Source organism: Talpa occidentalis, unplaced genomic scaffold (genome assembly GCF_014898055.3).
Source record: "Talpa occidentalis isolate TD23 unplaced genomic scaffold, MPIMG_talOcc4v2.1 talOcc4.12, whole genome shotgun sequence".
Taxonomy (NCBI): domain Eukaryota; kingdom Metazoa; phylum Chordata; class Mammalia; order Eulipotyphla; family Talpidae; genus Talpa; species Talpa occidentalis.
This window is the reverse complement of record NW_023601212.1, coordinates 18,444,164-18,471,606: the sequence shown is the minus strand read 5'-3', so window position 1 is coordinate 18,471,606 and position 27,443 is coordinate 18,444,164. Positions and strand designations below refer to the sequence as shown.

General features: G+C 57.1%; 1 protein-coding gene across 11 annotated transcripts in view; it reads right to left on the bottom strand.

The window, feature by feature from the left end:
- Positions 1-23,876, bottom strand: part of PHLDB1 (pleckstrin homology like domain family B member 1) — a 45,645-nt gene extending 21,769 nt beyond the window's left edge. For 2 of the 11 annotated variants that reach the window (XM_037505392.2, XM_037505394.2), the window contains exons 1-7: positions 17,653-17,733; positions 16,871-16,994; positions 15,759-15,929; positions 7,948-8,073; positions 5,007-6,355; positions 1,761-2,042; positions 1,205-1,345 (exon numbers count right to left, since the gene is read on the bottom strand). In XM_037505392.2, coding sequence (XP_037361289.1) covers positions 1,205-1,345; positions 1,761-2,042; positions 5,007-6,355; positions 7,948-8,073; positions 15,759-15,929; positions 16,871-16,994; positions 17,653-17,712 — 2,253 coding nt within the window. In that variant the 5' untranslated portion in view covers positions 17,713-17,733. Of the gene's footprint in view, positions 1-950; positions 1,089-1,204; positions 1,346-1,760; positions 2,043-5,006; positions 6,356-7,947; positions 8,074-10,749; positions 11,005-15,758; positions 15,930-16,021; positions 16,073-16,870; positions 16,995-17,652; positions 17,734-18,077; positions 18,487-18,517; positions 18,767-18,956; positions 19,056-23,823 lie in introns of those variants that run through there. The other 9 variants (XM_037505389.2, XM_037505388.2, XM_037505385.2 and 6 more) reach the window with 9 other exon arrangements.
- Positions 23,877-27,443: the final 3,567 nt, after the last annotated feature.

The window sequence follows — 27,443 nt, the reverse complement described above, 5'->3', positions numbered from 1 at the left end:
GCAGCATTAAGGGGGAGAGACCAAGGGCACAGAGGTGCCCAAGGAGTTAGTGCAAGAACAGGCATGGTTCAGCCCTGCCTGGGTGGCACTGGTGGTTAGGGGCATGCGGCGAGTCCAGGACAGTGATTAGAAGGGGCGTTAGTGCATCCTGGTAGGTAAGCGTGGAGTTAATTTGGCACAGAATTTGGGAGTGTGGTTTTATGGGCCAGAGCCAAAGCTCAAAAAAAAAAAAAAAAAAAGGGGGGAAGGGGTTGTCGGAGAATTTACAAGAGCTTCAAAATTGAGGGGCAGGAGGAAGACACTCAAAAAATCCAGAAGAAAATTAATTCTTGGAAAAATACTGTCAAATCCAGAAATAGATGGCCCCTCCACTTCAGAGCTTTTGGCACGGTGTTGGGCATCGTGGGCGTGGCTGGCACTGCCCTTGTGGGATGGAGCAGCCCCTGCAGGCTGGCACGAAATCTGAAAGGGGCAGGGGCAGGAGCTGGGACCATCTGGGACGAGAAGCTGCAGATCCCGAAGACTCAGGAGAAGCAGAGCCCTGAGGGCCATCTCCCAAAGGCCATGACCTGAGCACCTGAGGCATGCTTGGAGGAAGACATTCTCCAGACCCACACCTGAATCGCTCCCCAGCACCAGTCTTTCAAGCTACGCTCACTGCCCAAGAAGAGGCATTGGCACTTCCAAGAAGAGCCATGGAGGCCTGGAATGGCAGGTTCCCAGGCACCCAGAGGTAGCACAGAGACCAGACAGAGAAGACCCCAGCCCCCAGCCCCTAGCAGTGCCCTCTTCCACAGAGGACAATGCCCTCTGCCCCTGAAGGGGCACAGAAACCACCTGGTTTGTAGGATGGGTGATGAGGTAAGGGGTAAGGGGCCCCAGGAAAGGCATTTCTCCTTCTCTCTCAGGCCACTGGGACCCACCAATGGACCAGGCTAGGTGTGGGTTACCTTGTCCCTCTCTTTCTGCATGCCTGTCTCCAAGGTCACCAGCTTCTCCTGCAGCTGGTCTGCTGCCTTCTGCTCCTTCTGCAGCAGCGTGCGCTCTGCCTCCCTCTCCCCCTGCAGCAGGGCCCGCTCCATTTCAGCCTGGGGGCAACACCAGGGTCCACATCAAGGCTAGATAAGGCAGTTGGATGCAGGCCCCTCTCTGGGGGCCTTTAATCTGCCTGAAGATGAGTCCAGTCGGGATCCTCATGGCTCACCTCTCGGGCCGACTCCTGTAGCTGCTGCTCCAGCTCCTTCACACGGACCTTGAGCTGCTCCACACGCCCCAGGACCTGAGCCCGCTCCTCTTCCAAGGCCAGCACCTCTCCCTGGAGCTTGGAGCTCGGTGTATCTTCATGCTAGGAGGGAGGAAAGACATCAGCTGGGGAAGCCCAGAGTCTTCTAAAATCAGATTATAAGAAAATGGTTCCCCATTCCTCAGGGCATTTGAAAGGGATAGCTGGGCTGACAGAGGAGCCAAATTCCCCAACCTGTAAGGGGAGTGATACAGACTCAGCTAAAAGAAATAAAGTGCCAGGCCCACGTGGGGCACATGGCAGGTCATAAAAGCATATTCATAGTTTGAGAAACTCCTCAACACTTCCTTCCCTACTTGCCTCACTTCTATGTATCTCATCCCTGATCTCGTCTCAGACTTGATCCTTCAATTCCTCCCCCTTCACTGGGCTTTGGCATCCACCACACCTGCTTCCTCTGCCTCCTAGCAGGGTCCCACCTTGGCCCCCTCACCCTGCCCATCTCCCTACATCCCACCTCCTGCTGGGTGCTCTCAGTGCTGCTGCATTCCTCCTTGAGATTCTCTTCATCTGAGCGTTCCAAGCTCTCCCACAGGCGTTGGGTGGCACCTCCAGGCTCCTCACTGCTCCGCCCAGAGGCCCCAATGGCCCCTGCAAGGCCTCGTGAGGGCCTCCGGCCTGTCAGGGCCAGTGCTGCAGTGGCCTCCCTAATACTGGGCAGCTCCCCAGCCTCGGGGCCCTCATCAGCCCGGATGTACTCCGCACACAGGCTCAGGATAGTCTCCAGGCGTTGGCGCTCCTGGGGAGAGTGGACAGAGTGGGGTATGAGGGGGAGGAGGCCAGGTCCTAATGGGGCTGGAGCCAGACACAGTGTCTTGTTAGGAGAGAAAACTAGGACAGTAGGGGCTCAGGGCCCAGACTCAGGTTAGCAGAGCCCCAACCCCAAGGTCTGAGGAGCCCAGAAGTGAGCAGGCTGCTGTGCTACCTGCTTCCTCCCATCTTCCTGTTTCCTTTCTCTTATTCTATCCCAGAATGGGCTTCCCCAGGGATGCACCCAGATACACTAGTAAGCACACTAAAGACCACAGTAAGACAGACACTCAGTCTCATCCAGATATAGTACACACAGACCTGCTGAAACGGGGACACACAGAGGGACCCCCACACACCAGCACAAGAACACAACACGTGCTCTGGGTATGCGTTAACAGGCAGGTACACAGAGACGCCGGCCCTGACATGCCAAACGCACACTCACCCAGATAAACACAGTCTAGCACACAGACAGGGGGCGCCGACATAGAGCTGGAAAGCAGACCCTGGGGTCCACAGGGACCTGACGCAGGTGCACACAAGATGTGCTCCGCATACATACACTAGTCAAACAGAACTGGCCCATGGTGCCTCAGCTCCACCTCAGCCCCAAGGGGCTCCTTCCCAGCAGAGTGGGCTGCTGTCAACATTGAATACCCAGACCCCAGAATGAGTGTTTTCAGGCCTTCCACTTAGTCTGAGCACTCCCCACATACTCAGATACCTCCAGGGGCTTAGGAGGTGAAGAAGAGAGGGTACACCCATGCTCCCAGTCTGTGTCTCCCTCTCCCACTCATAACCTCCCAGCAATGAAGGCTCCCCCAAGTTTCCATGGCTCTCCAGGGTCCCTAATCTCAGGTGTCTCTCATCAGTGTGGCCATGACCCCCCAGACACTTACCCAGCTTCCCTCCCGCTGCTTGCCTAGCTCCATGGCACAAATAACCAGAACAGAATCTCAGCACCCAGGAGGCAGGCCAAGGCCCCCACCTCTGCCCCAGGACCCAGATAAGCAGCCTGGGAGAGGTAGGAGGGGCAAGGCCAGCAGCCTCCAAGATTTAAAGTGGCAGGTGGGGCAGGTTAGGGGCTGGTGGTTAGGCTAGTGGGCGGGGGTGGGGAGGAGGGGCAGTAAGGAGGAGTTGGAGGAGGCTGGGCCCATCATGCCCCCTGTGCCAGGCTCCTGGCCCCCTCTCCAGGATGAGAGCCCAGGGTGGACCAAGCATTCTCATCTAGACCAAAGCAAAAACAGTAAAGAGAAGATGTAGCAACAGACAAGACGAGGGCCCCTGCCTCATCTCCCTCTTACCCAATACAAACATTGTCCCACAACTTCACTCACCCAAAGCTATCCCAACCTCTCCTGAAAGGCCATCCAGACAAACCTCAGTTCTGGTTCTCCTCCTCAAACTAAACCCAGGGTCCCAGGCCCCCCAGGAGCCCATTCTTCTCACAAGGGGAAGAGGTCAGAATCCATTCTCCTGCATGCGTGCTCAAGTGTGTTTACACCAGCCAGATCCCCTGAGCTCCCTGTGCTATCTGGAGAATCCTGGCCCCCACCCAACATAGATGCCATCTCCAGAACAGCTGCCCAGAGCCACACCCGGCCCCCAAACACACTCCCCGAAACGCACGCACGCGCACACATGCACGCAACAACAGTCACACAGGCCGGCCCAGGTCAGCTAGCGGCTGCCCATCCTGTGCTCTCCGTCTTCCCTGCCACCCACATTCCCAGATAATTCTGCCTGGGCCAGAGCGAGCAACTCCCATCAATGTGTAGAGGCCAAAGAGAAGCAAGACAGACAGAAGAGGGTCTTTTCTCATGAACAAGCCTCAGATAGATGGAAAGTTAGGAGACTTGAATTCTCATTCCAGCTTTGCCAGCACTAGCCACATGACCCTGAACCAACCCAGTCCCCTCTCTGGGCTTCAGCCTTCTCATCATTAAGACCTGCTTCTACGGCCTCCCTTGGTGGCACAGCGGTTGAGCGCTGGGCTGCGAAGCTGCCTGCAGCCTCTACAGCGCCAGTTCGATCCCCGGCCACAGGCGAGGGTCCCACATGGCACGACAGACCTCTCCCGCCGAGCCCGCTGCTCCCCTCAGCAGTGTATTTTGTCAGTCTGCCTGTTCTGTTCCCCGCTCTGTCTCTGGTGAATTCTCTCACCCTCCAGCACTTCTGACTGTACCCAGTGCTTGTATAAATAAATAAATCTTTAAAAAAAAAAAAAAAAAGACCTGCTTCTCGTGGCCCAAGGACATTTATTCTGAAAGGCCATTCAGACAAACCTCAGTTCTGGTTCTCCCCCTTAAACTAAGCCCAGGGTCCCAGGACCCCTCCAGGAGCCCTATTCTACTCACAAGGGAAAGAGATCAGAATCCATTCTGGGGCCTGTGCATTTTCCTAAAGCTTCAGTATATTCAGGTCAATACCATTGACACTTAATGAATACATTAAAACTAATGCTGTGTTAGAGAATAAATGCAAAATTAGTATGAATTTAAAATAAAGGCTTAGGTGCCTCCCTGGTGGCCTAGGGGTTAAGTCTCAGTGCTATCACCGCTATGGCCCAAGCTCCATCCCCGGCCAGGGAGCTGACACACATGGCACAGCAGCCCTCTCCTGTCTCGCCCGCTGCTCCCCTCAGCAGTGTATGTCAGTAGATCCACCGGTTCTACTCCCCACTGTCTCTGGTGAACCCTCTCACCCCCCGCACCTCTGGCCTAGACCGCAGTCCTACACACAAATAAATAAAATCTTAAATAAATAAAACTTGAGAAAGTTCTCCTGGCCACGAGCGCCGAGGGAGTGGCCTCTCAGGTGTGTGCTGGAAGTAGGGAAGCGAGAGAAGCTGAGGGCCTGCCCGGGGGGCTCCCCACCCCACCCCTGGCCTGTCCACACCCTGGCAGAGACCCCGCCGTGGATGGTGGCCGCCTCCCTGGCATCAGCTCACCAGCCTCTCCATCTCCTGCTCCCGGAGCCGCTCCTGGCGCTGCCGCCGGTGGTACTCCAGGAGGTCGTCCTCATTGTCGCTGATCTCTGTGATGCTGTTTTTCCGCTCGCGAATGATGGGCACGCGCAGGTCCCCACTAGAGAGCTTCCTCTGAGCACGGGGGCTCTGGCGGGGGGAAGCCCCAGTCAGAGAGCCCAGACTATAGGCCGGGCTCAGCCTGCCACTGAAGCTGCCCTTGCGGGGGGCCAGAGAGTCCCCGAGCGTAGGAGAGGGACTGCGCGTCCTTCGGCCCCGTGCCCCCAGCGTCAGGGAGAAGTCCTCAGGTGAAGCCCCGTGGGCTGCCCAGCGCCGGGGGCGGGGGCTCTCAGTCACTTCCCTGGCCAGCTTGGGATCCGGGGTGGTCCGGGCAGGCATGGGGGAGAGTGCTCGCCGGGAGAGAGACGGGCTCAAGGGAGGGAGCTCCCGCATGCTGTCCAAGCCCCGCCGGCCTAGGCGGGGACTCTCGGGAGGCTGCAGGGGCCGCGTGGCTGACCCATCTGAAAATGTCCGGCCCACCAGCTGGCGTGAGGGGCTGGTCGTCAACACCCGCTCGGAGCCTGGCAGCTCGTGGAAAGGGCTGGGAGGGCGGTCCTGCAGTGCACCAAGCTTGTTTCGGGGAGCAGGGACCGGAGTCTGTAACTTAGGGCTACTAGGAATGCTGGTGGGTTGGCTGCGGGCACCAGAAGCTGGGTATTCACTGAGGCTGATGGCCACCACAGGGAGCTGCCCACCGAGTCGGGGACTCTCAGTGGCTCTGCGGGCCTCCGCCAGGACAGTGGCCGCAGGGCTGTCTGTCAGGAGACCCCGGAGGCCGGGGCTGGGAGGCCGCTCATGACCCCCCTTCCTGCCCAGTCGGGGGCTCTCAGAGGAGCGGGCACCGCTCGGTCGGGACTGTGGGGGCTGTATTGCCAGGTGGTAGCTGGAGGAACGAGCAGGTACCAGCGGGGGCATGGCAGGTGCTGGTTCCTGCCCGCTGGGTGAGTGGCTGGCACAGCTGCCACTGCTGGCCGGTGAGGAGAGTGGCGAGAAGGCTGGAGAGGTGTTCTCATAGCTGGAGCCCACAGACATGGCTCCAGGGCTGGTTGGGGGAGACAGCAGATAGCGCCCACCATTTGCGATCGGAGACAGTGGGGAGGTTGCAGCAGGCTTCTTGCCAGCAGCTCCAGGCTCCTCCAGCACCAGTGAGTCCATGATTTCCTGCAGGTCCTTCTCAATAGAGCTCACCAGGGAACTGTGGCTGGCACAGGCTGAGGGTCCCCGGGATGTAGACTGTAGGGTGTGGTTCCCATTCACCAAGCTTTCTGATTCTGCTGATGGGAAATGCAAAGAAGCCTTAGGCCCTGGTTGTCAACTTTGGGAGCGGCACATGCATGGGAGTGAGGGCACACTCCCACCTCCTGCTAGCAGAGTAGGGCTTCAGAGGCTTTGGAGAAGCCAGGAGATCAATGTTCTGGTGCCAGCTGTGCCAATGACATGCTGTTCAACCTTCCTCATGTCACTTGCCCTCAGTTTCCCTTTTTGAAAAGGGCAGGGGCTCTTCTGGCTCTAGCATTTTATGACTTAGGACAGAGTTGGTGACAATGCTAGGCACTTCTAGTTGTGGCCAAGTTACCCCAAGACTGCCTTGGTTTCTCCAGCCCCCTATACCTCTCTTTCAGGAAAGGCAGGTTGAGATTCTGCAGAGGGGGAGGGGGCGTGGAGTTAGCCAGAGGTTATAGGTGGTCCCTGCCTAATAGGACATTAGGGCCTCCCAACACAGCAGCCAAGACCTAGGAAAACCACGAAGCCTCCAGGCCTGGGCAAGGGATATGGGCTGCACCACCTTGTCTGAGCAGAGGCAAAGAAGGAGGCTAGCACAGAGGGTTAATTCCTGGAAGCCAGGCTGGTCAGCAACTCAATGAGCCCAGTAAGCCAAGCCAGCCAGCCAGAGCCTGCCTCTGCCCTGTCCGAGCCCTCATCTGCCAACTGAGAGTCACTAGACCCACTGCCCCAGGAAGTAGCTAGGATGGGGGAGGGTAAAGCTAATCAGGGAGTGGATTGGGAACCCAATCCTCTGAATCCCCAAGGTACTGAAAAGTCTGGTAGAGGAGTGGAGGAGCAGAAGGGAAAGCCCTTGCAAAAATTTGGGTGCAAAATTATGGAGACTGCATAGGACCACAGGGAGAGGGGCTGCCATGGATCCCTAGGACCCGATCGACCACCCACTTTTCCTCAGATTCCCATTTAGGTCACTAAGGCCACCTCCCTAGGTACCCGAGATACATGTCCACTTGTCCCAGTACAACAGCAGCCATCTGAATGTCAGTGCAAAGTCTGGGGTGGTAGGCCAGGTCCTCTGGCAGCCTCATGGTCTGCACTGCATGCCCTACACAGCTGGGATGAGAGAGGTTGTTCTGGCTCCCTGGGACAATCACCAACTCTCTGGGGATCAATAATTCACACATAAAGTGCAGCTGCTCCACTGAGTCATCAGCTGGCATGGCATGGCCTGGGGGTAGGGCAGGACCCATGGACATGCTTGCCAGAAGGTGGGTCCCACCAGAGTTTACAGTTTTACTTCCTTCTGCCCCCAAAGACCATCCTGAGGGTGAGGTTCCCTCATGGTGACACAGAGGGTCCCGGACACAAAAGTGGCATCTCTCAGGACAGTGGGACACAGGATGGCAGAGCCCTCCCTCCCCTGGGCACGTGATTCCCCAGTACTCTCCAAGCAGCCCTTCTTGGATCTCTCCCCGTGGCCAGACTGCCTGGCATTCTCCACCAGTGACCCAAGGCAGGTGGCAGCAAGCCCAGATCGTGGGTATTGTCCTGCTCTGACACTACAAGTGTGACTGGAGTGGGCAAAAAAAGACTGTCCAAGGAGTACCACCAATTCATTACCCTGCCCCAACTGGGGACCTACCAGGGCCAGGACTGTAGGGGGGCCCAGGGGCCCGGCCCCCTGCCGGAATCATGCTCTTCATCCACTTGGCTTCGGCCGGGTGGTTAAAGCGGAGGAAGGTGGACTGGCCCAGGCACAACATGCAGCCTGCGGAGAAAGCAGATAATACTTGGAGGGGCCGGCAACCCTCACCCGCAGCACTGGTTGGCGACCCAGGTTCGAAAGCGTCATTTGTAGCCATCCTCACAGTGCCTGCCCAGCCCGCACCTGCCTGGCCTGTTCTTGAGACAGCACCGCCAGGGCTCCAGGGCACACAGCAGAGTGGGAAGAGGGCTGGCTGCAGCGCGCCTAGATCTGATTCCCCAGCCCACTCCTCTTCTTACCAGCCGTGAGATCTTTGGGTGAAGTCACTACACCCGTTCTGAGCCTAGTGCTTGAGTTAGGAAAACAAGGACAATACCACTGACCTCGCGGAGTTAGTAAGAGAGCAGATGTGCAAGCCCCCCACACGTGGAGATCCTTCAGAGAAGACAGACACCCATGCCCCCCAAACTGTACCCATGATGCATGTATCTGCCCCTTGGGTGACAAGGTCAGTTTGAATGGCAATTTTTAGGATCACAAAAAAGCTGTGAAGGGAGGCAGGGGAAAACCATGCATTAGTTAGAAACCCCTGCAGGGCCCAGGATTTGTTTCCTGGCTCCCACTTCTTGTTGTGTGGTCTTAGTAGAGCCAGTTGCTCTTTCTAACACTAGGGTGTGAGCACCACCCTCTTTCTCTCTGACAAATCACCCTCTGGCCTGACATCTCCCTGCTCCTTAGTCTCCCCTGGAATCTAGCCATGCTTAGGCCACTGGGCCCAGCCAAGCACATTCCCAGGCAATAGACACAAGCCCAGTCCTGCCCAGGAAGTGAGTGCAGGGAGAGGGGAGGGCATAAGAGAGCCAGAAAATATAGCCAGGGGCACCAGGAGTGTGCACCGCAGCAGGCATGCCTGCAGGCGCCTGAGCCTGGCTGGCAGACCTCCGCCTCCCGGCCACACCTGGTGTTAGAGGGCTCCTGCAAGATGTTAAGTCGGAAGAGCCCTGGTGCTCTCTACCACCCACCTTTCCAACTGGTCTATGCTCCTGGCCCCTGGACCCAGTCTCCTGTCTGCCCAATCTGATGCCACTTGCTGCCCCAAGCTTCATGCCAACCTGAGCTAAGACTGGCAGGGAAGTCCGCATTCCTGGACGCTGAGGCAGTTCAACTCAGGCAAGTAGCAAGGGCAAGGGGCATCCCAGGCCACGTGGGTATCTTGGCAAGCTCCCCCAGAGAAGCTTAGGAGCCTGTTGCTGGGATCTAAGCGCTGCCGTGGGTGGGAGGTTAGCAGGCTGAGCAGCCCGTAGCAGATCACCACAGTGGACAAAGTCACCTACACTTCTTGGGCAGCGCAGCCCCTCCCAAGCAGGCGGGCACCAACTATTCTAAAGGTTGGTGGGTGGTTAAAAGAGGGGGGAGCCTTCCCTGCCAAGCTCCCAATCAGAGGAGCTGATCTCAGAGTAATCATAACTGGAATAAATAATCGCTAGCCACACCGTCCAGCTAATTACAACCACAGATGTTTCAGAAAGCTCTGTCCCAGCCCTGCCCCTCCTTTCGGCCATTTAACAACCTAATTAATGATGAGTTTGCAAGGTTTAGACAGACCCACTCAATCTCAGATTGATGGGGGTGGGGAGGGGTCAGGAGCCTGACCACACTGTCCATGCTGGGAAGAAGGTGGGAGTTGGTAGATTCCAGTCCAGCCATGCCAGGCCCACCCAAGGAGGCTGTGGGCACCTGGAGATGCTTTGCCCTAACTCCTATGATTGTGCATTCCCTGCCCCCTCCTCTGCCCCTCACCCACCTCCACACAGGGGTGTGGCCATGCTGCCTCTGGGCTATAAATAGGTGATGCCAGGCAGCAGAGCTGAATCTGTATTAATAGAGCGGGCAGGAGGGCAGCAGGACTGAGAGCAGCCCAGCTTCTGCCCAAATTAACTTTCTATTTGTACTCAGGGGCCCCAGGCATGGCCCTAACTCTGGTCCCTACCACCTCCAGGGGCCAGGCCAGCCTATTTCAGGGAAGAAACCTCCTCTCTGGCCAATTCTGCCCCACACCGCCAAAGGTCAGCTGCTCAGGAAATCCAGGAGCCTTCCCAACCACGCAAAGTGGTGGTCCATGCCCCCCATCCCCAAAGAACTCCGGGTCCAACTGTGGGCAGGTGGGTGGAGGCGCTACACATGGGGGTATGGAGGGCACAGGACAGGGTGGAGTCTCTCTCTGAGAGATGCAGAGGGGAACACCACACAAACATTCTCATAAGGCTCACACACACACACTCAGGAACATCCAGCTCACACAGACATAGGCAAACACGCCCACACTCACAAACCACAGTCTCTGCCCTGCTGGCTGCACAAGTAGAATGGACTGGCCAAGGCAGGCTGGACTGAGGGGAAAATGGGAGAAAGGGCTTTGGCGCTTCCCATCAGAGACCCTGCTGAGCCACAACACAGGTCCAGCCATCCCAACCAGGACCCCGAACCCCATCAGCAGGCAGGGAGTTCAGCCCCATGGAAGGGGGCTGCCCAGCGCTGAGGAGTGGCCCCTACCCCAGACCTCCCACTCAGAACTGCTCAGGGCACACAGACCATAGAGCCCCACAGCCTCAATCTTTCAAAGAGAGGCGGAGGACCCCTTTCCTGTGGGTGTCCTCCATCCCCCAGACGCCCCTCCCAGCCCCAGCCTCTCCAACCCGTCTGCCCGGGGCTGGGGCTGGCCCTGGGCTGAGGACTCACCGCCAAACCTGGACCTCCGGACCAATCGCCCCGGCTAGCTCGGGCTCTCTAGGTTCCTGGCCGGCCCCCCCACCTTTGAGGGGGCGGGCCGACCTCCCTCGCGCCGCTCCAGGCTCGCAGCAGCTAACAGCAAGGCAGCTTGGAGCCGCTGAAGCCAGGGGAGGGGCGGGCCGGCCAGCCTGGGCTGGGGGAAGGGAGCCAGGGAGGGAGGGACAAAGGAGAGGAGGAGGGGAAGAGGAAGTGATGGAGAAGAGAGGGGAGCTGGTTGGAGCCGCGGGGCGGGGCTGGAGGATGCAGGAGGGAGCAGCCTGGGGATTCCGAGCCAGGGCCAGGAGTAGAAGTGGGCCAAGGAGGAAAGGTTCGAGGGAGGCAAGGTGACAGCAGGGACAGTGAGAGGTAAACACTGAGGCCAGAGTGTGGAGAGACAGGCGTGAGGAGCAGCAGGGTCTGGTTGAGCGCCTTCTGTGGTAGGAAGTCACCAGAAGCCTGGGATGGAGCCAGCCCCGTTCCCTGGCTGACTGGCCACCTTGGGCCAGTCACACTCTCTGGCTTCCTTATCTACAGAATGAGGAGACTGGCCTCTATCACAGCAGAGGTTAAGCTCTGACATTCCACCTCTGGCCCTCTTGGCCCCTGTGACAAGGTCACTCCCAGGCTGGGAGCTCCGGCCAAGGCAGCGCTCTGTGCTATGTGAGCAACCCTGAGCCCAGCTGCTGTCTTCACCTTAACACCTCTGCTTCTGCCCCTTCTCTCCACACTCTCAGCAGCTCCCCCATCTCACCACCCAGCCCAGGCGGAGGCACTGCCCCTCCCAAGCCAACCCTACCCTCTCCCTTCTCCCGGACACAACCCCCAAATGTGCTAGTCCCAGCAGAGTTCTGTCACCTGAGTGAGGTTCCCTTTCCAACCAGGAGACACAGTGCCACTTGTCACTGGGACCCCAAGTCAGGCTGAGGCAAGTACCTACCACCCACTTTGGGCTCCCGAGAGCATCTCCTGTTCCTGGGACCTGGTCCCTGGATACCAGAAGTTCAAGGGACACTGTCTATTCTGTCAGATACACCCTAAAAACTCCCAGCTCACAGTCTCACACTCAGAGAGACACCAGCACTTGCCCAGTCACATGGTGGACAGACACCACTCCGTTGTGTACACTGAGTCACACAAACACCCTGGTTAAACATGCTCTGTCTCACACGCATTTATTCACACACACAACCCCCCCCACACACAAGCCCCACTGAGTTACACACTCACTCTGGCAGACTTCCTTTCACTTTGTCCCTGGAGAGACTCTGGAAGCAAGTCTACCTCCTTAGAGCTAATCAAATGATTTCCACACTTGCTAAACACCTACCCACAATGTCTGCCGTCCCACACAGCTGCTCACAGGCTCACACACATCCCTTTCCCCTTTCTGAAGGAGAAAGGAAGAGCCATATAGGGTCAAATGCAAAACAGGGGGAGGCTTTAAAAAAAAATCTCAGGAAGAGTGATTCATAGGTCTGGAAACTGTGATGGCCAGCTGGACAGATGCAGGCAGACACAGGATACCCACCAGTGAGACGCTGGGCAGAAGGCAGGCACAAAGACGTAAAAAGCTAGGAAACTTCACTTTCTCTCCTTCCTCGGAGCTCTTATTAGAGGAGATCTTTATTAGTCTCCTATCAGAGGAAGGTTGGAGGCTTCATTCCCATTTTAGAGAATAACTGGTAACTGGGTGAGAGAGGAAGAGAAGCAGAGTTCTGGAACCCAAAGGGAGGCCTTCGGATAACTCAGGAATCCTGGCTCCTCAGCATATTCCCAAAGCCTTCCCTGCGGCCTTCACACAAGCCCCTACCCAGCCGGTGAGGGGCTGGAGCTTCAGGAACGAAGGAGGAAGGAGACGTGGTGACTGGGCTGGCAGTGAATGGGGACCTACGGTCTAGACAGCCTGGGCCCTGAGCTGTGGCTTTCTGGATCCTCCCTGACTTTGTCTCCTCCCGGATCTTTCATGTGGTCTGGCACTGTGGTCTCAGGGTGGGGCAGCCCAGTCTCAGATTGAGATTCCTCCTCATTTTCTTAGTTCTATTCCCAGCTCCTCCTCTTGTCCTGTAGAGAAGGCAGCAGTATGGAATGTGCCAGGTTACCTGGGTATGGGGGTGGAATCGGGTCTTCCTGGCTTCCTCACTTCATGCTGCTATGGCCATAGTTCTTGTTAAAGGCAGGCATCTGCTTTTTGCCTGCCACCCCACACCCCAGCTCAGGCATATTCCTGCTGGAAGAGCCTGTCACTGCCATCTCTGCACATGACGTGTGCCTCTGCAAGTTGCCTATGGCTGGGCATAGTGCCCAGAATGATGCATCTAAGGCCCAGAGTAGGCGCCTTGTTATTTCTAGGGTAGCCTTCTGTTTGTTTTTTTGTTGTTTGTTGTTTGTTGTTTTGTTTTGTTTTTTCAAAAAGGAGGGTCCCTCTTACAACTCTGGATCAGGGTAATCAGACAGGGAAAATGATCCTCTTGTACATGTGCCCACAGAGAGGCATTTGGTCAGTGAGTTACTTTATACATAGGAGTACACACATGGTTACTTTGGCATGTCAGTCCTGAGTTCACCCCTGCCCCTACTTGAACACTCTGATCCATAAACACAAGCAAAGACACGAACACAGAGATACACAAGCCCGGAGTCACAAACACATCCGGTGATACATAAACACACTCCAGTTACACAGACACAGAGATAGCACATGCACCCCCAAGCTCCCCCCCCACCAGCCACCCAGTTTCCAGGGAAACGCACTCCCAAGAATGTCCGGAGTGGGGCCAGGCAGGGCTGGGCTTGGTGCCTTGCTCCAGAGATGAGACAAGGAAACCCTCAGCTCCTGGAGCCCAGGGGAGGGGGGTGCTCTGGAGAAGAACACCCGTTCCTTTGTGCTTCTGCCTACCCCTCCCCAGGCTGCCAAGCTTCGGAGACAGGCTAGCCCAGACAAGAAGGCTCTGGGGGTGGAAGGGGGAAAAAAAGGGAAGAGGGTTTAGGGTCAGAAGAGAGTGGGAGGGTACATACTTGGCAGGGTGGGGTTTTGGCTAAGAAGATTTGGGGGTCACTGGGGCCACAGGAAATGCCTAAGAACTCCATCTTGGCCCCAGACGCTCCCTCTTCTCAGGGAATGAAATGATACACTGGCAGCTTGGGCTAGAGAGGTCTACAGAGCACTGGCTCCTCCACCCTGCGCACAATACACAGGGTGTTTCCTGCTCATGTATGTGAGGGGTTCGCTCTGAGAATAAGGGCTGGGCTCCCTGTCCTCTTTGAACTCTGTTGCACCTCCCCTTATTGCTCTACTATCTCACTCCCATGTAGCCGAGTCTTGAGGAAGATATTCTCTCTGAGACTGAGGAGAGTCAGGAACCAGATGGAATCACAATCAAAGCTCCAATTTATGGGGATCCCTCCTCTTATCTGGTGTCACAGACCTTGAAGCCTGGAATACACAAGGACCTGTGTGTTTCCCTGAAGTCAGTTGATCACCCCATAACCTGAAGGGCAAGAAGAGTAGATCTTCTGGGTCAGCTGTAAGGTAGTAGCATTTAAAGAGACCCCCAAGGGGGGGCCTCCCTGGTGGCCTAGTAGTTAAGTCTCAGTGCTGTCACCAATACAGCCTGAATTCCATCCCCAGCCGGGGGAGCTGACCCACATGGCAGAGCAGACCTCTCCTATCTCGCCCACTGCTCTCCTCAGCAGTGTATTTCAGTGAATTCGCCTGTTCTGCTCCCCCAGTCTGTCTCTGGTGAGTCCTCTTACCCCCCACCTCTGGCCTACACCCCAGTTCTTACATGCATAAATAAATAAAAATAAATCTTAAAGAGACCCCAAAGGATGTGTACAGGAGATGAAAACCGTGGAGTGGGATTTATACTATGGAGGAATTTCAGGCCAATAAGAGATCAGAGTTCGCAGGAGAGTGTCAGGGTCTTCCAGCTTAGAGCCAAGCTTAGCCCAAAGCTTTGACCCTCTTGTTAGCCATACCTCTGCCTCTATTCCCTCAACCTGTTTTTCTCATCCCTTAAAGTGACAATTCATTACATAAACTGATGCCCAGAGCAAACACACCTGATCTGTCAAAGTGCCACTTGGGCCAACCTCTTACCTATTTGGTCACCATAGTAACTAGGGGCCTAGTTTTTAAAGCTACCTTATACAACAAAATGACCTTATGCAACAAAATGACCTGTTGCTTTGGGAAACAGCATGGTAACCATAGTCAAGACCCAAAAAGTGGGGCTTCCCTGGTTGCCCAGGGGTTAAGTATCAACGCTATCACCACTACAGCCTGAGTTCCAAGGAGCTGACCCACATGGCACAGCAGACCTCTCCTGTCTCACCTGCTGCTCCCCTCAGCAGTGTATTTCAGTAGCTCCACCTGTTCTGCTCCCCACTCTGTCTCTGGTGAATCCTCTCACCCCCCACACCTCTGGCCTACACCCTAGTTCTTCTATGCATAAATAAATCTGGAAAAAAAAAAAAAAGACCCAAAAAGCTGCTGTCAACAGTATTGTCACAGGAGCAGGCCTGGCCGCAGACATTGCCATCAGACTCTGCTATTGCCCCACCCCCATCAGGTATCTTCCTCCTCTCCCTGACTGCTACAGCTTTTCAGGAAAACTCCCTCTTGGCATCATGGAACACAGCCATTGTTCTCCTCACTGTTGCTGCAGCCGCTCTCCCCTAACAACCATTAATAACCACTACATCACTCCCCTTGTTAGCAAAAAAGCAGAACCTCTCTCCCCGTGGTGCAGCAGGTGGGATAGGGCTGAGAAAAAAAGCAGGTTTAAGACAAGTCTGGATGCTGGAGGGATTTAGGATGTTGTTGAGGCATACTGGAGGCACCTGAGTACCTAGTCCCCAGTATGACCATGCAGGCAGTTACCATGGTAACTGCCACAGCCGGCTTCCCCTGCACCTGTCACGCACAAGCTTTAAAAGAGACCCTCCCCCCACCCCCTTTTGGAGGTATCAAACCTTACCCTGAGTCAACCGGGTGGGCTGCCGGACAGGGAGCCCATCAACAGTGCAGGCATTGCCACAGGGGTAGAGGGTGAGTGTGCCTCGAAGGTTCTCGATGTAGCAGTGTTCGGGGGCCAGACCCGGACCCTGCAGCGAGATGTCCCTGGCCGCAGAGCCAATCACTGTCCTCCCTAAGGAGAGGAAACAAACTGAGTCAGAGAGATTGCCCAGGCTGAGGAGAGAGGGACAGAACCAAGAGGGCCATGTGGGCATAGACCACGACCTTCTGCTTCAGGGAGAGTCACTGGCCACCCCCAGAGGGTCCCTGAGCCCGGTTAAGACAGTGATAGACAAACTCTAGCCTGAGATGAGGAGGTGCAGAGGGCACAGTACATCTAGACTCCACAGACAGAGAAGGGGGCTTCTTTTCTACAGGCCTTCTCTCAGTCCCTTCAGCTTACCTCCCCCCAGTCATTTATCTCCTCAGTCCACCCCCCTTCTTATAAGTATCCCTCTCTTCTTTTTCTCTCCCTCCCTTCTGCCACCTGTAACCCTCACCATCCTTACTTCCCTCTCTCTCCAGGGAGCCTCTCCCCTCAACCTTCAGCAGGAACCACCCCTCCCCTGGCAGAGCCCCTGGGCCTGGTATTTGGAGAATGTGGGGAATGTAGTATCGCCTGGGCAACAAGTGCAGCCTGAGAGAAGAGGGGAGAGCAGAAGCTGCAAGGTGAAGGAGGCTGTGCCAGGGCCTTATCTTGGGAGTCTGCTCCCATTCCCATCTCTCCATTCTCCGCAGGCACCTTATCCCAAGCCAGCCACTGCCCCAGAGTGGGGGCCCCCTTTCTTCTTGGCCAGACTGGTTGCTAAGAGCTATGTGCTCTCCTGTTTCAGTGCGCTCCTCTTTGTTTCTAAGCTGATCTTTAATCCCAGTCATGGAGCCAGATTATCAACCAAAGAGGGCAGGCAGTCTGGAGAGAAAGGGAAAGCGGGGGATAGATGGCATGGTCTCTGATCTAGGAAAGGCAAACATTGTCAGCAGGGAGCAGAAGGGCCCCAACAATCAGCTGGACTCCAGGGCAGGGGTGTCTACAAGGATGGAGGGGCAGAGGGCAGGATGCCATTCCAGACTTACCTTCCTCCAGCGGCAGAAGGGTGATAGCCGTGCTGAGTCGCCCACTGCCCAAGCTCACCAGATGGGGTTTGTCCGTCTGCACTTTCAGCCCTTTGCCTGTCTCGATCAGGTCCAAGGGGCCTTTCTGCAGGTAGTGAGGGTGAGGGATGAGCATCATTAGAGACCCCAGGCTGACGCCTTACCACTGTCTTCCCGATGCACCAGCACTCTCTTCAGCCCTTGTTCCTCTCCAAAGGGTTCTGAGGGTGTCAAAAGGCTTAGCACAAAATCTTGCACAGAGCATTATTCCACTAAATTGTAATTAGAGCTGAATCTAGGCCACTAACTCGTCCCACTGGATTTATCTGCAGTCGTGGCTTAACTGCCCCTTTTGTCTATTAAGACAGGAATGAGGAGAAAGTAAGGGGAGCAGACCATGCTGAATAAGAGAAGGGGTACTGTAGAGGAGGACCAGTGGAGGCTAGTCGCTGTAGATTTGCCTGTGCGTAGCCACTTGGCCACAGCTGGCCCCTGTTAAGCAAAATTATAGGGCAGGGGCATGGACCAAGGGAGGGGGATAGCCCAGGGTCATGTGTAAAGTGATTCCTGACTTTCAAAGGGTATTTTCTAGGTGAACCAATTAACCTGATTCAGATAAAGACTTAGCTGTTAATAGGCTTGGGGCCTGGGGAAGGGCAGAGAGGAATGGCTGCTCTCACCATTGGGTGTCGAACACAGGTGTGTGGAGGAGCCAACCCACACCCACTAACAGCCCTCTCGCCTCCCCGCCTGACCCCACTCACCTGCACCATTGCTTGGGTCTTGCATCCAGGGCCTATCTGGTTCCTATTAAGAGTATTCATGGTCCTGGTGCTCCAGAGCTCCTGGGAACACAGCAGAAAGCAGGTGAGGTGGGGAGACCGAGACCGGGGTAGAAAAGGGAGAGGGGTAGGCTTTACAGAGGGTTCTCAGAGCAGAGCAGCACCAGGTGCCATCACTCCCCAGCATGCTCATGCTGGACAAAAAGTGGAGGCAGCACCGGAGCTCTGTGGGGAAAAGTAGTGCCATGTCTTCAGCCCCAGCACGGATACCACCCCATCCTGGCCCTTACCACCATAAGCACAAAAAGCCTTCCAGGGCCCAACCTGTATGTGGATGCTTGCCTCAGACACCCAGGTCTGAGGCCCTCAGGACATCCGGAGCCTTAAGCAGGGTGGGGAAAATCTACCTTAGTGGGAGAAGTGAATCAAGGGACCCCTCCAGGGATGCTGGTCTTCAGAGGGCCTTCAGCCCACTGCAGGGCAGAGCAGGAGCTCCCTCCCCCAGCCCTTCCCTGGCTTCTTTGTCTCTTTTCCCAGGTGTCTCAGTAGGATGTTTTCTTAAAGGAGACACAACAAGAAAACTCAACCTTTTCTGCTACCTCTATGAATCTCAACCCCTGCACCCTTGCTTCCCAAGAAAGCAAGCTCACCTGCACACTATTAGCAGAAAATTAAACAAAACAAAAAACAAAGAAACAAACAAAAAAGCCCTCAACGGTGACTAGTACTGGGAATATCGGGTTCTGGGGTTCTTAACCAGACTTGACACTGTAGGACGCTTTGGTCCTCAGAACCAAGGGTAAACTGTCCAGAGTCAGAACTTGAACTTTGTCTCTCCCAGACTCACATTTTTGGCACCTGAGAAATGTGAAGAAGGACCTTTGTGCACTACATCCCTTGGCCAATTTGCTAAAGAGAAATTTTTCCTCTCCTGTTGAAATGTTACTGGAGAAAACTGAGAAGAGTGTGGCTGAAGGGAGGGAAGGAGGCCCAGGAAGGCTGGGTTTCCCTCCACTTTCTCTTCCAGCCAACTACCAGGTGACCTGGAGAGGAAGTGGGGGGCTGGAGCCAGCATTCCAAGGAGTGTCTGGCCCTACCAGTGGGACCCAGAGGCCTCAGCCACAGACTTACTAATTTTACTCTCTCAGCTTCCACCCTTCCGGGCTTGAACTATATCATCTCCGTCACCATTTCCACCCAAGCTGGAGGAAGAGAGGCCGGAACAGAGCCTGGGACCCACCCCAAGTCCGCCTGGGAAGAGGGAAGGCAAAGGCATTAACCCATACCAGACACCGAAGCTAGCCTAGCAACTCCTCAGGAAGAATTTCCAGAGATAGAGATAGTAGTACTGCTTCTTTCCAGTCATGGAAACCCCTCAGCAGTCTCTGAGGGAAGAAAAGCAAAAGAGTGGGATGGGAATGGGGAATTAATTTATCTAAAAGGAATGACCAGGGCCTCCCCCGATGGCGCAGGCGGTTGAGCACTGGGCTGCAAAGCTGCCTCTCCTGCCGCCCACTGCTCCGTGGCCTCCCGGGCTGCTCCCCGGCCACCGGAGGAGGTTCCCACATGGCGCGCAGACCTCTCCTGCTGCCCGCTGCTCCCCTCAGCAGTGTGCTTCGGTCCTTCTGCCTGCTCTGCTCCCCGCTCTGGCTCTGGTGAATTCTCTCACCCTCCCACGCTTCTGACTGTACCCAGTGCATGTATAAACCAACCAAACAAACAAATAATAAATAAATAAAACATGCCTCTAGAAAATTAAAAAAAAAAAAAAAAGTCTCAGAGCTATCAAGCAATGGCCAGCCACTGCAACAAGAGTTCCATCCTGGCCAGGGAGCTGACCCACAAGGCGCAGCAGACCTCTTACTTATCTCGCCCACTGCTCCCCTCAGCAGTGTATTTCAGTGGATCTGCCTGTTCTGCTCCCACTCTGTCTCTGGTGAATCCTCCACCCTCACCCCTGCACCTCTGGCTGGTACCCCAGTTCTTGCATGCATAAATAAATCTTTTTTAAAAATAAAATGGGGCCTCCCGTGGTGGCGCAGTGGTGGAGCGCTGGGCTGCCTGCAGCCTCTGTAGCACCAGTTAGATCCCCGGCCACCAGCGAGGGTCCCACATGGTGCACAGACCTCTCCTGCCGCACCCGTACTTTATCAGTCTGCCTGTTCTGTTCCCCACTCTGGCTCTGGTGAATTCTCTCACCCTCCCGCGCTTCTGACTGTACCCAGTGCTTGTATAAATAAATAAATAAATAAATCTTTAAAAAAAATAAAATGAATGAGAAAAACAAGAAGGAAAGGTGAAGGAAAGGCACAGTCATTTAGTGGAAAGACTTTAGAATGCCATGCAAGAGCCTTAAATTCCAACTCAGAGTTTATTATTTATTAGCTGTGAGATCTTGGCCAAGTTACTTAACTTCTCTATCAAGTCATTCTCTGTAAAGCTGGAATAATGATTAAAAAAAGATCAGGGCCTCCCTGGTGGTGCGAGGCATTAATGTCAGCACTATGAAGCTATCTGCAGCCAACAAGGAGTTCAATTCCCAGCCAAGGAGCTACCCACATGGTGCAGCACAACTCTCCTGTCTCCCCTGTTGCTCCCCTCAGCAGCAATGTATTTCAGTCAATCTGCCTGTTCAGTGAATCCTTTCACCCCCCAACCCACCCCCGCACCACTGGCCTGTACCCCAGTTATTGTATGCATAAATAAATCTTAAAAAATATATAATGATAATAAAAGATCATGTGGATTACAGCTTGCCTGCACTAGTGGTGTAAAAGGGAATGAGTAAAAGGGCACAAAATTTCTTTTGGGGGGATGGTAGAAATGCTCTAAAACTAAATTGTGATGTTTGCACAGCTCTGTAAATGTACTAAAAATCACTGAAAAGTACATTTCAATTCAGTGAACTATAAGAGTATACACACTACACCTTAATAAAGCTGTTAGTTTTGTTTTTTGGGGTGTGTGTGTGATTATCTGGAGATTTAGGGTTACATTAAATGCCAGTTACTAGAATGAATTTTGTGACCTTGAATAAGTCACTTCACTTTTCTGGGCCTCTGTTTCTTCCCCTGTTAAATGTGTCGCTATGATGCTGTGAGGCGGGGCCGGGGGCGGATGGGTTCACTTGTTTACACCCAAGACTTTCCAGGGGCGATAGGCTGTAAAGGGATAAGGTTGATGGGGCTCGAGAGTCCTCAGAGGTGCGAGGAGAAGGGAACAGCTGATGGAGAGAGAGGGAGATATACGGAAAGAGGTGCAAGGGGAGAGGCCGAGAAGAAAAGACTCAGAGATCGGGGGTGGGGGTGGGGTGGGGGGTGGTGAGGTCGCGCCCCAGATCAGACACCTGACCCAGGTGCCGCGGGCGGCTCCCCGGACCCAGCAGCGCCGGCGCCGCGGCGCAGGGAGCCGCCACGTGGGGGCGCCCTCTCCCGCCCCCACCCCACCCCGGGGTCGCGACGGTCGCCCGCGCTGCGCCCGCGCTGCGCCCCCGGCCTCGGTCCGACGAGGCCACACACTGGCCGGGCAGTGATTACCCGCCCGGCCCGGCCCCGCCCAGCGCCCACTGCGGTGCGCGCGGGGCTCCCGAGGCGGCCCCGAGGGCTGCGCGCTCCGCCCGGGCTCTCGCCCTTTCGCAGCGCGGGCCCCGAGGCCCCAGCGGGCAGCGCCGGGCGGGGCGGGACTGGGGTTCCGGCCAGTGAGCCCCACCCGCCGGGCCCTGCGGCCTCCCCGCGCGGAGGGAAGCGCGGGCACCCGGGTCTCGCCCCGCCGTCCCCACAGCCGCCCCCAGCCCTGTCCGCGCGGCGGGGCGCCCCGAGTCTCCGCCGGGTCTCGGCCCCCAGCCAGGGTGGAGGGAGGCGCGGGAGGCGCCGGGAAGCTCTGGCCGCCGCGGGCCGTGGGGGTCCGGGCTTCCCAAGCCGGGATCGAGGCCCTGCCGGGCGCGCCGCTGCGGCCTCACCCGGGGTCCGGCGTCCGGCGGGGAGGGGGCACCTCTGGCGGCCGCCGCCGGGGCCCGCGCCGCGCACATCCGCCCTCGGGGAGCGCGGCCGCCGGAGGAAGGAGCCGGGAGGGAAGGAAACTGAGGCCGGGGCGGGCGGGCGGGGCGAGGCCCGGCCGGCAGGTGAGGGCGCCGCGGGGCGGGGGGCCCTGCAGAGAGGGGCTGAAGCCCGGGAGGGCTGGACGGACGGACGGACGGACGGAGAAGTGGAGGAGCCAGAGAAAGTGGGGGGATCGCAAAATTGAGGGGCGGCCTGGACAGAGAGGCAGAGATCGGGGGACAAGCAGATGGGGGAGCGAGGAGGGTCGGGCCCTCTGGGAAGGGCTGGCGCAGGGTGGAGGCCGCGGGGGCCCGGGGGCAGCGGAGGGGAGACCCCGTGGAGGGAACACGGGGAAATAACGGGAAAGAGGACGCAGGAACGGGCAGGCGCCCCGGAAGTGCTGAAGGAACCTGGGCCGTCCAAGCAGAGTGGGCCGCCGGGACCTGGGGGGAGAACCAGGAGACTGGGGTGAGGGTCGTGCGGGGTGACAGCTCCGCGGGCTGGGGGCAGAATAGGGTGAGAGTCGGGTGGGGCGAGGGCAGAGTGGGGTGAAGGCAGAGTGGGGTGAAGGTAGAGTGGGGTGAGGGCAGAGTGGGGTGAGGGCAGAGTGGGGTGAGGGCAGAGTGGGGTGAGGGCAGAGTGGGGTGAAGGTAGAGTGGGGCGAGGGCAGAGTGGGGTGAAGGCAGAGTGGGGTGAAGGCAGAGTGGGGTGAGGGCAGAGTGGGGCGAGGGCACAGTGGGGTGAAGGTAGAGTGGGGTGAAGGCAGAGTGGGGTGAGGGCAGAGGGGCGAGGGCAGAGTGGGGTGAGGGCAGAGGGGTGAGGGCAGAGTGGGGCGAGGGCAGAGGGGTGAAGCAGTGGGGTGAGGGCGCAGTGGGGCGGGGGTGCTGTGTGCAGAGGCAGAGGAGGCAGAGCGGGCGCGGGTCTGCGTGTGGGGCGCCCTGGCCGGCGCAGGTGGGACAAGGCCGCAGTGTGGGGCCCGCCCGCGGCCGGACAAGAGGCCTTTCTTCGGGAGAAGGGACGGCTTGTTTGTGCAGCGGGAATGGGGAGGCCCCACAAGCACCGCCCGCTCCCGCTCACCCCCACCACCCCGCAGCTGCTGGAGGGGGGCTGCGTGTGTGAGGGGTGCGCGTGTGAGGGGTGCGTGTGAGGGGTGCGAGTGAGGGGCTCTAGGGGGGCCTATCGCCGAGGGGGCTGCGTGAGTGAGGGGTGCCGGTGCGCGCGTGGCGACTGCATTTGCGGGGCCGAGCGCGCGGGGAGCGCGGCCTGGGGTGCGTGCGAGCGGGCTGGTGCGCGAGCTGCGCGCGGGCGCGTCGAGCTGGGGGGTGAGCGTCGGGGGCCGGGGGCGGGGGTGACCGCTGGGGCGGCGTCCGCTGAGTCAGCCTCCCCGCGGGCTGAGCTAACGGGTCCAGAATGCCGCCCCGCCCCGCGCCCCCGGCCCCCCGCGGGCCGCGCCGTCTCCCAGCCGCGCCCCCACTCGCGGCCGCCCGCCGGAAGCCGCCGCGGCCGAGGGGGTGACCCGCGCGGCGTCCCCGGCCCCCCCGACGGGCCCGCCCCCGCCCGCGGGTCGGGGAACTCCGCGCGGGCTCCGAACCCGGACGGCGCGGGCGTGGCCCGGCCTGGACTCGCTGCCCCCGCGCCCCACCCGGCCTCCGGACCCCTCGAGACGCGGGTCCTGGGGGAGGCCTCCCACCTCCTGGACGCACCCGGGGTCCCGGCAGGACCCCCACGCCTCGGAGCCAGCCCGGCCCCGCGGTCCCGAGGGCCCGGCCCCGGCGAGCCGCCCCAGGGAGCCGCCCGCGGTGCGCAGCTCTCGGGGCTGCCCCGACCCGAGAGGCAGCTGTGGGGCGCGGGCGCGCGAGACCCCGACAGCGTCCGCCCGCTTCAGGGGCCCCGAACCGCGGTCCCTCCCCGGAGAGGCCGAGGGTCCCCTCTGGCGGCGGGGGGGCCGCTTGCAGGAAAGCCCTGCTCCCCAACTCGGACTCACCTGGGACAGCCCCGCTGCCCCACGGGCGTCCCCCGGCTCCCAGGCCAGAGCTGGCCTGAGGGCTGTGACTTCCCCTTCCCAGGGCCGGCCCCCGAGAACGCGGCCCGCGGGGAAGTGGGGGAGCGCGCCTACCTCGTGGGGGAGGGACACCGGCCGCCTGGCCTGGCTCGGCCGCCGCCGCGGTGCGCTCGGGACACTGTTGCCCTCCCCAGGAGCCCGCGAGGAGGAGGAGAGGAGCGGGGCCCGCCCCCCTCAGTCCCCGCCCCTGGCCCCCGTCCTGTCGGCCTGGCCAGCCGGAGAAGACGCCCTTGTGGGGCTGGAGCCCAAGGTCCCCCCACCCACCCTTTCCCATAGCACCTCCCCGGCCTGCACAGCGCCCGCTTTGTTCATCTCTGCAGCTGGGCTCCCCACCGCCGCCAGCCTGCGTGCGGGCACACCCTCTCCGCCTCTCACCTCTCCGGGCTCTCCGGACCACCCTGCACGAGCTGGAAGGCGCTCCTGAGAGGGTGCCTGAGATGGTGTCTCGCTTTTTTATTTTCATCTTAGACCCCTGAATCCTCTGGCTCCCAGTGCACCTCGCAGGCACACCCCTACAACATGCTCTCAGCATCTTCTCCAGGACATTTCCTGCGGGTCCCCAGATCACCGCTGCTCTTCACCCTGTTTCAAGTTCCACCATGAACTGTAAATGGCACTGATAACCCTGCACATCGGCCTTCCTGGATTTTCCTACGGTTGGGTTGGGTCTAAGGTGGCATGCTCCAGGGCCACCAAATCTGAGCTCCACTGTGGAGCTCAGGGAAGCTGCCAGGAGCTGCCATTTTCCCACCCCTGTAGGTAGCTCCGTGGGCGCCACAGCTTGCTGGGCTCCACACTGGAATTGGCAAGCAAGCTACAGGTACACACTGAGCACACCATTCTGTAGTAGTTTGGGTTTCTGTACAAGTGGAGGGTTAATATGGAAGAAATGGAGGGGCTGAAAACCTTTAAAAAGCCTAGAAACTGGGTCTGATTGACGTTATTCTCCATCTCAGCCCTCACCAGGAAACCCAATGCCGACAGTGGATCCTCACCTTGCAAAGCCAGCTCTTGCCCCAGGAGACAGACTGGGGAGGCCCTAGGGAGGAGGACTCAGTTAGACTTGACCTCTTTCACCTGAGCTAGAGGGACCCCCTGAGACTGCCTCCCCGAAGGAGGTAGTAGCTTTCTAGCCCCCCAAGTAATAGCCCCCCAAGCTGGCATATATTCCAAGTAGTAGCCCCCCAAGCTGGCGTATGTTCCAAGCAAGGGCAGCTAGCAGAAAAATCATCTGTCCTCTTCCACCTGGGCAAATCTTGTTCTGATTCTGTGACTTTAGTTTGTGTCCTCTCTCCCTAGCTCAGAATCAGCAGGAGGCTGAACTGCAGGAATCTTGGTCATTCATTGACAGGGCCAGTATAAGCAGGGGGCCCCCACAGCTGGAGACTGGAGCTCTGTCACCAGGCAGTGGACAGGAAGGGGGAGGGGAAGGACACTATCCCCAGTGACTTGCTGTAGTTAAAAGATTAAACTACCAGACTACAGTACGTGCTGTGGGTCCCAGGAAACCCCAGAATTTGGAGAGTGGGGGGATAGCCTTATTCTTCCTCTTTTCATACTGCTTGAGATTCAAGGAGCGTTTTAACCCTGCCCACCTTTCCTGAGGTAAATCACAACAGTAATTTTGAGCTATTCTGGTAAAACAAAAAAAGAAAAGAAAAATCCAAACTGTTGTATCCTATGTGTCAAGACTCAGCAGCTGAGGGAAGAGATTTAGACCGGAGCACCTCAGAGACTTCACATAACTCTATTTCACCACCCCCAGCTCTTCTTCACTGACTTGGACAGAGGGAATTTGGGAGGATAAACAAGGCTGCCATGGATGCAGCTGATGCTGAGGCAGGGCTGGAAACAGCACCCAACTGCTCTGACCTCCTAGCCCAGGGACCAGCTGGCCCAGGATAAAGGCTCTGTGCAATGTGTCCTCGCTCCTGCTGTGTCAGGGCCCTATGTTCCCACAGTTAGAACTCTCAGGGGACCGCAGACCTACCACCCCCACCCTCCACCTCACCCCGCTCCACATCTGGAGCCCATCAGAAAAACTGAGTGCTCGCTCACAGTTACGCAAGAGGTCGAGCAGCTGGGAGCTCAGAAAAGGGGGAGGAAGAGGAGAAAACAGCTTTCCAAGCATGCTTCAGACTTTCCGAAGTGGAAGCAGGGGGAGAGGGTGAAGGCTGGGTGTGGAAGATTTTTTTTAAGGTCCTCTACACTTGGCGATGAATGTCACAAGTGGATTTCCACACTCCTCCTGCCTTTGCCGAGGCACATCTCCCACCTCTGTGCCGCCTCTCAAGTTGTATTCCCTCCAGCCCCAGAAAGAGGTGATTATTGCTCCCTACAGCAAGTAGTCCCTGTAGACACACACCCAGAAAGCTATCCTTCCTGGCCTCTTTGGGTCCTGAACTCAGGCATCATTAGCATAGGTGTGGTGCTTGCAATGATGCCAAGTTACTCCTCACTGCATCCAACTTAGGAAATACCTCAAACCTTTCTTTAGCAGCTGCAGAGGAGCAGAAACTCTCTTCTTAGTTTGTCTAGAAATCACCTCTTCTATAGTCACGCCACTCGTCCTCTCGTAGCCATCATTATAGCCCAGGCCTCTAGGCTCAGGTGTGCGTACTTATGCTCACGCCCATAGTCCAGGTGCCCATAATCAGGCACTTGTGCCCCACACCCACGTGCCCACACTCCCAAAGCGCCTTCTGCAGCAACACAATCAAGGCCGCAGGTGATAGCAACAGAGGCCAATGGTGTCAAAGCCTGATTAATTCCATTTACCCTGCACATGCATTTGAGTTAAAAAATGGAGAATAAGACCTATTTCCATTTCTCTCATTGGTCATTAATTTGTAATGCCTTCTTCAAGTAACCCACTTGGTAATCAACCTGAATGTTTATGAGTGCTTTCCAGAATTGGACTAAGCCCCAAGTAATCATTTAGCCCCTGCCCTATGAACAGCAAGGCAAAAACTTCCCTTTTGGTGGGGGATTAGGAAGTTACCAAGCCTTTAAAAACTGCCTGGTCGCTTGATCTCTTGAGAGAGAGGGGCAACAGCTTGCCTGGAAAAGGTAGTCTAACTTTTCTAAAAGCATGCCTCCACACCAGTCTCTAGCTTGCCAGGATGTCAAACTGAGCCTTAGAGAGATGCTGTCTGCCCTTTGGTAAGAGCAAAGCACAGGAACCAACCTGCCTGGGAATCTTTTAGGAGTTTCAAAGATGCTCTACAGCTAACAGCAAGTAAATTTACCAAAGGGAGAAAGAGGATATGAAGGTAGAAAATGGCTACGATAAAGGGGAGTCAATTCGGAGTTTTTATTTATTTATTTTTTTAGAAGTGAGGTACAGGCCAGAGTCACAGGGGGGTGGTGAGAAGATTCACCAGAAAGAGCGGGGAGCAGAACAGGCAGATGTACCGAAATACACTGCTGAGGGGAGCAGCGGTTGGGACAGGAGAGGTCTGTGGTCTGCCGCACCATGTGCGTTGCTCCCTGGCCGGCTGGGGATCAAACTCGCACCACAAAGGCTGCAGACAGCTTCACAGCACTGTGCTCAAGCCCCTGCGCCACCAGGGAGGCCCCCAATTCCGAGGTTTTGAGATTCCTGCAAATCTTACTAGACAGAAGCCTTATTCACCCATTTGAAACTTTGTCTAGCTTTAAAAAAAAAAAGGTTT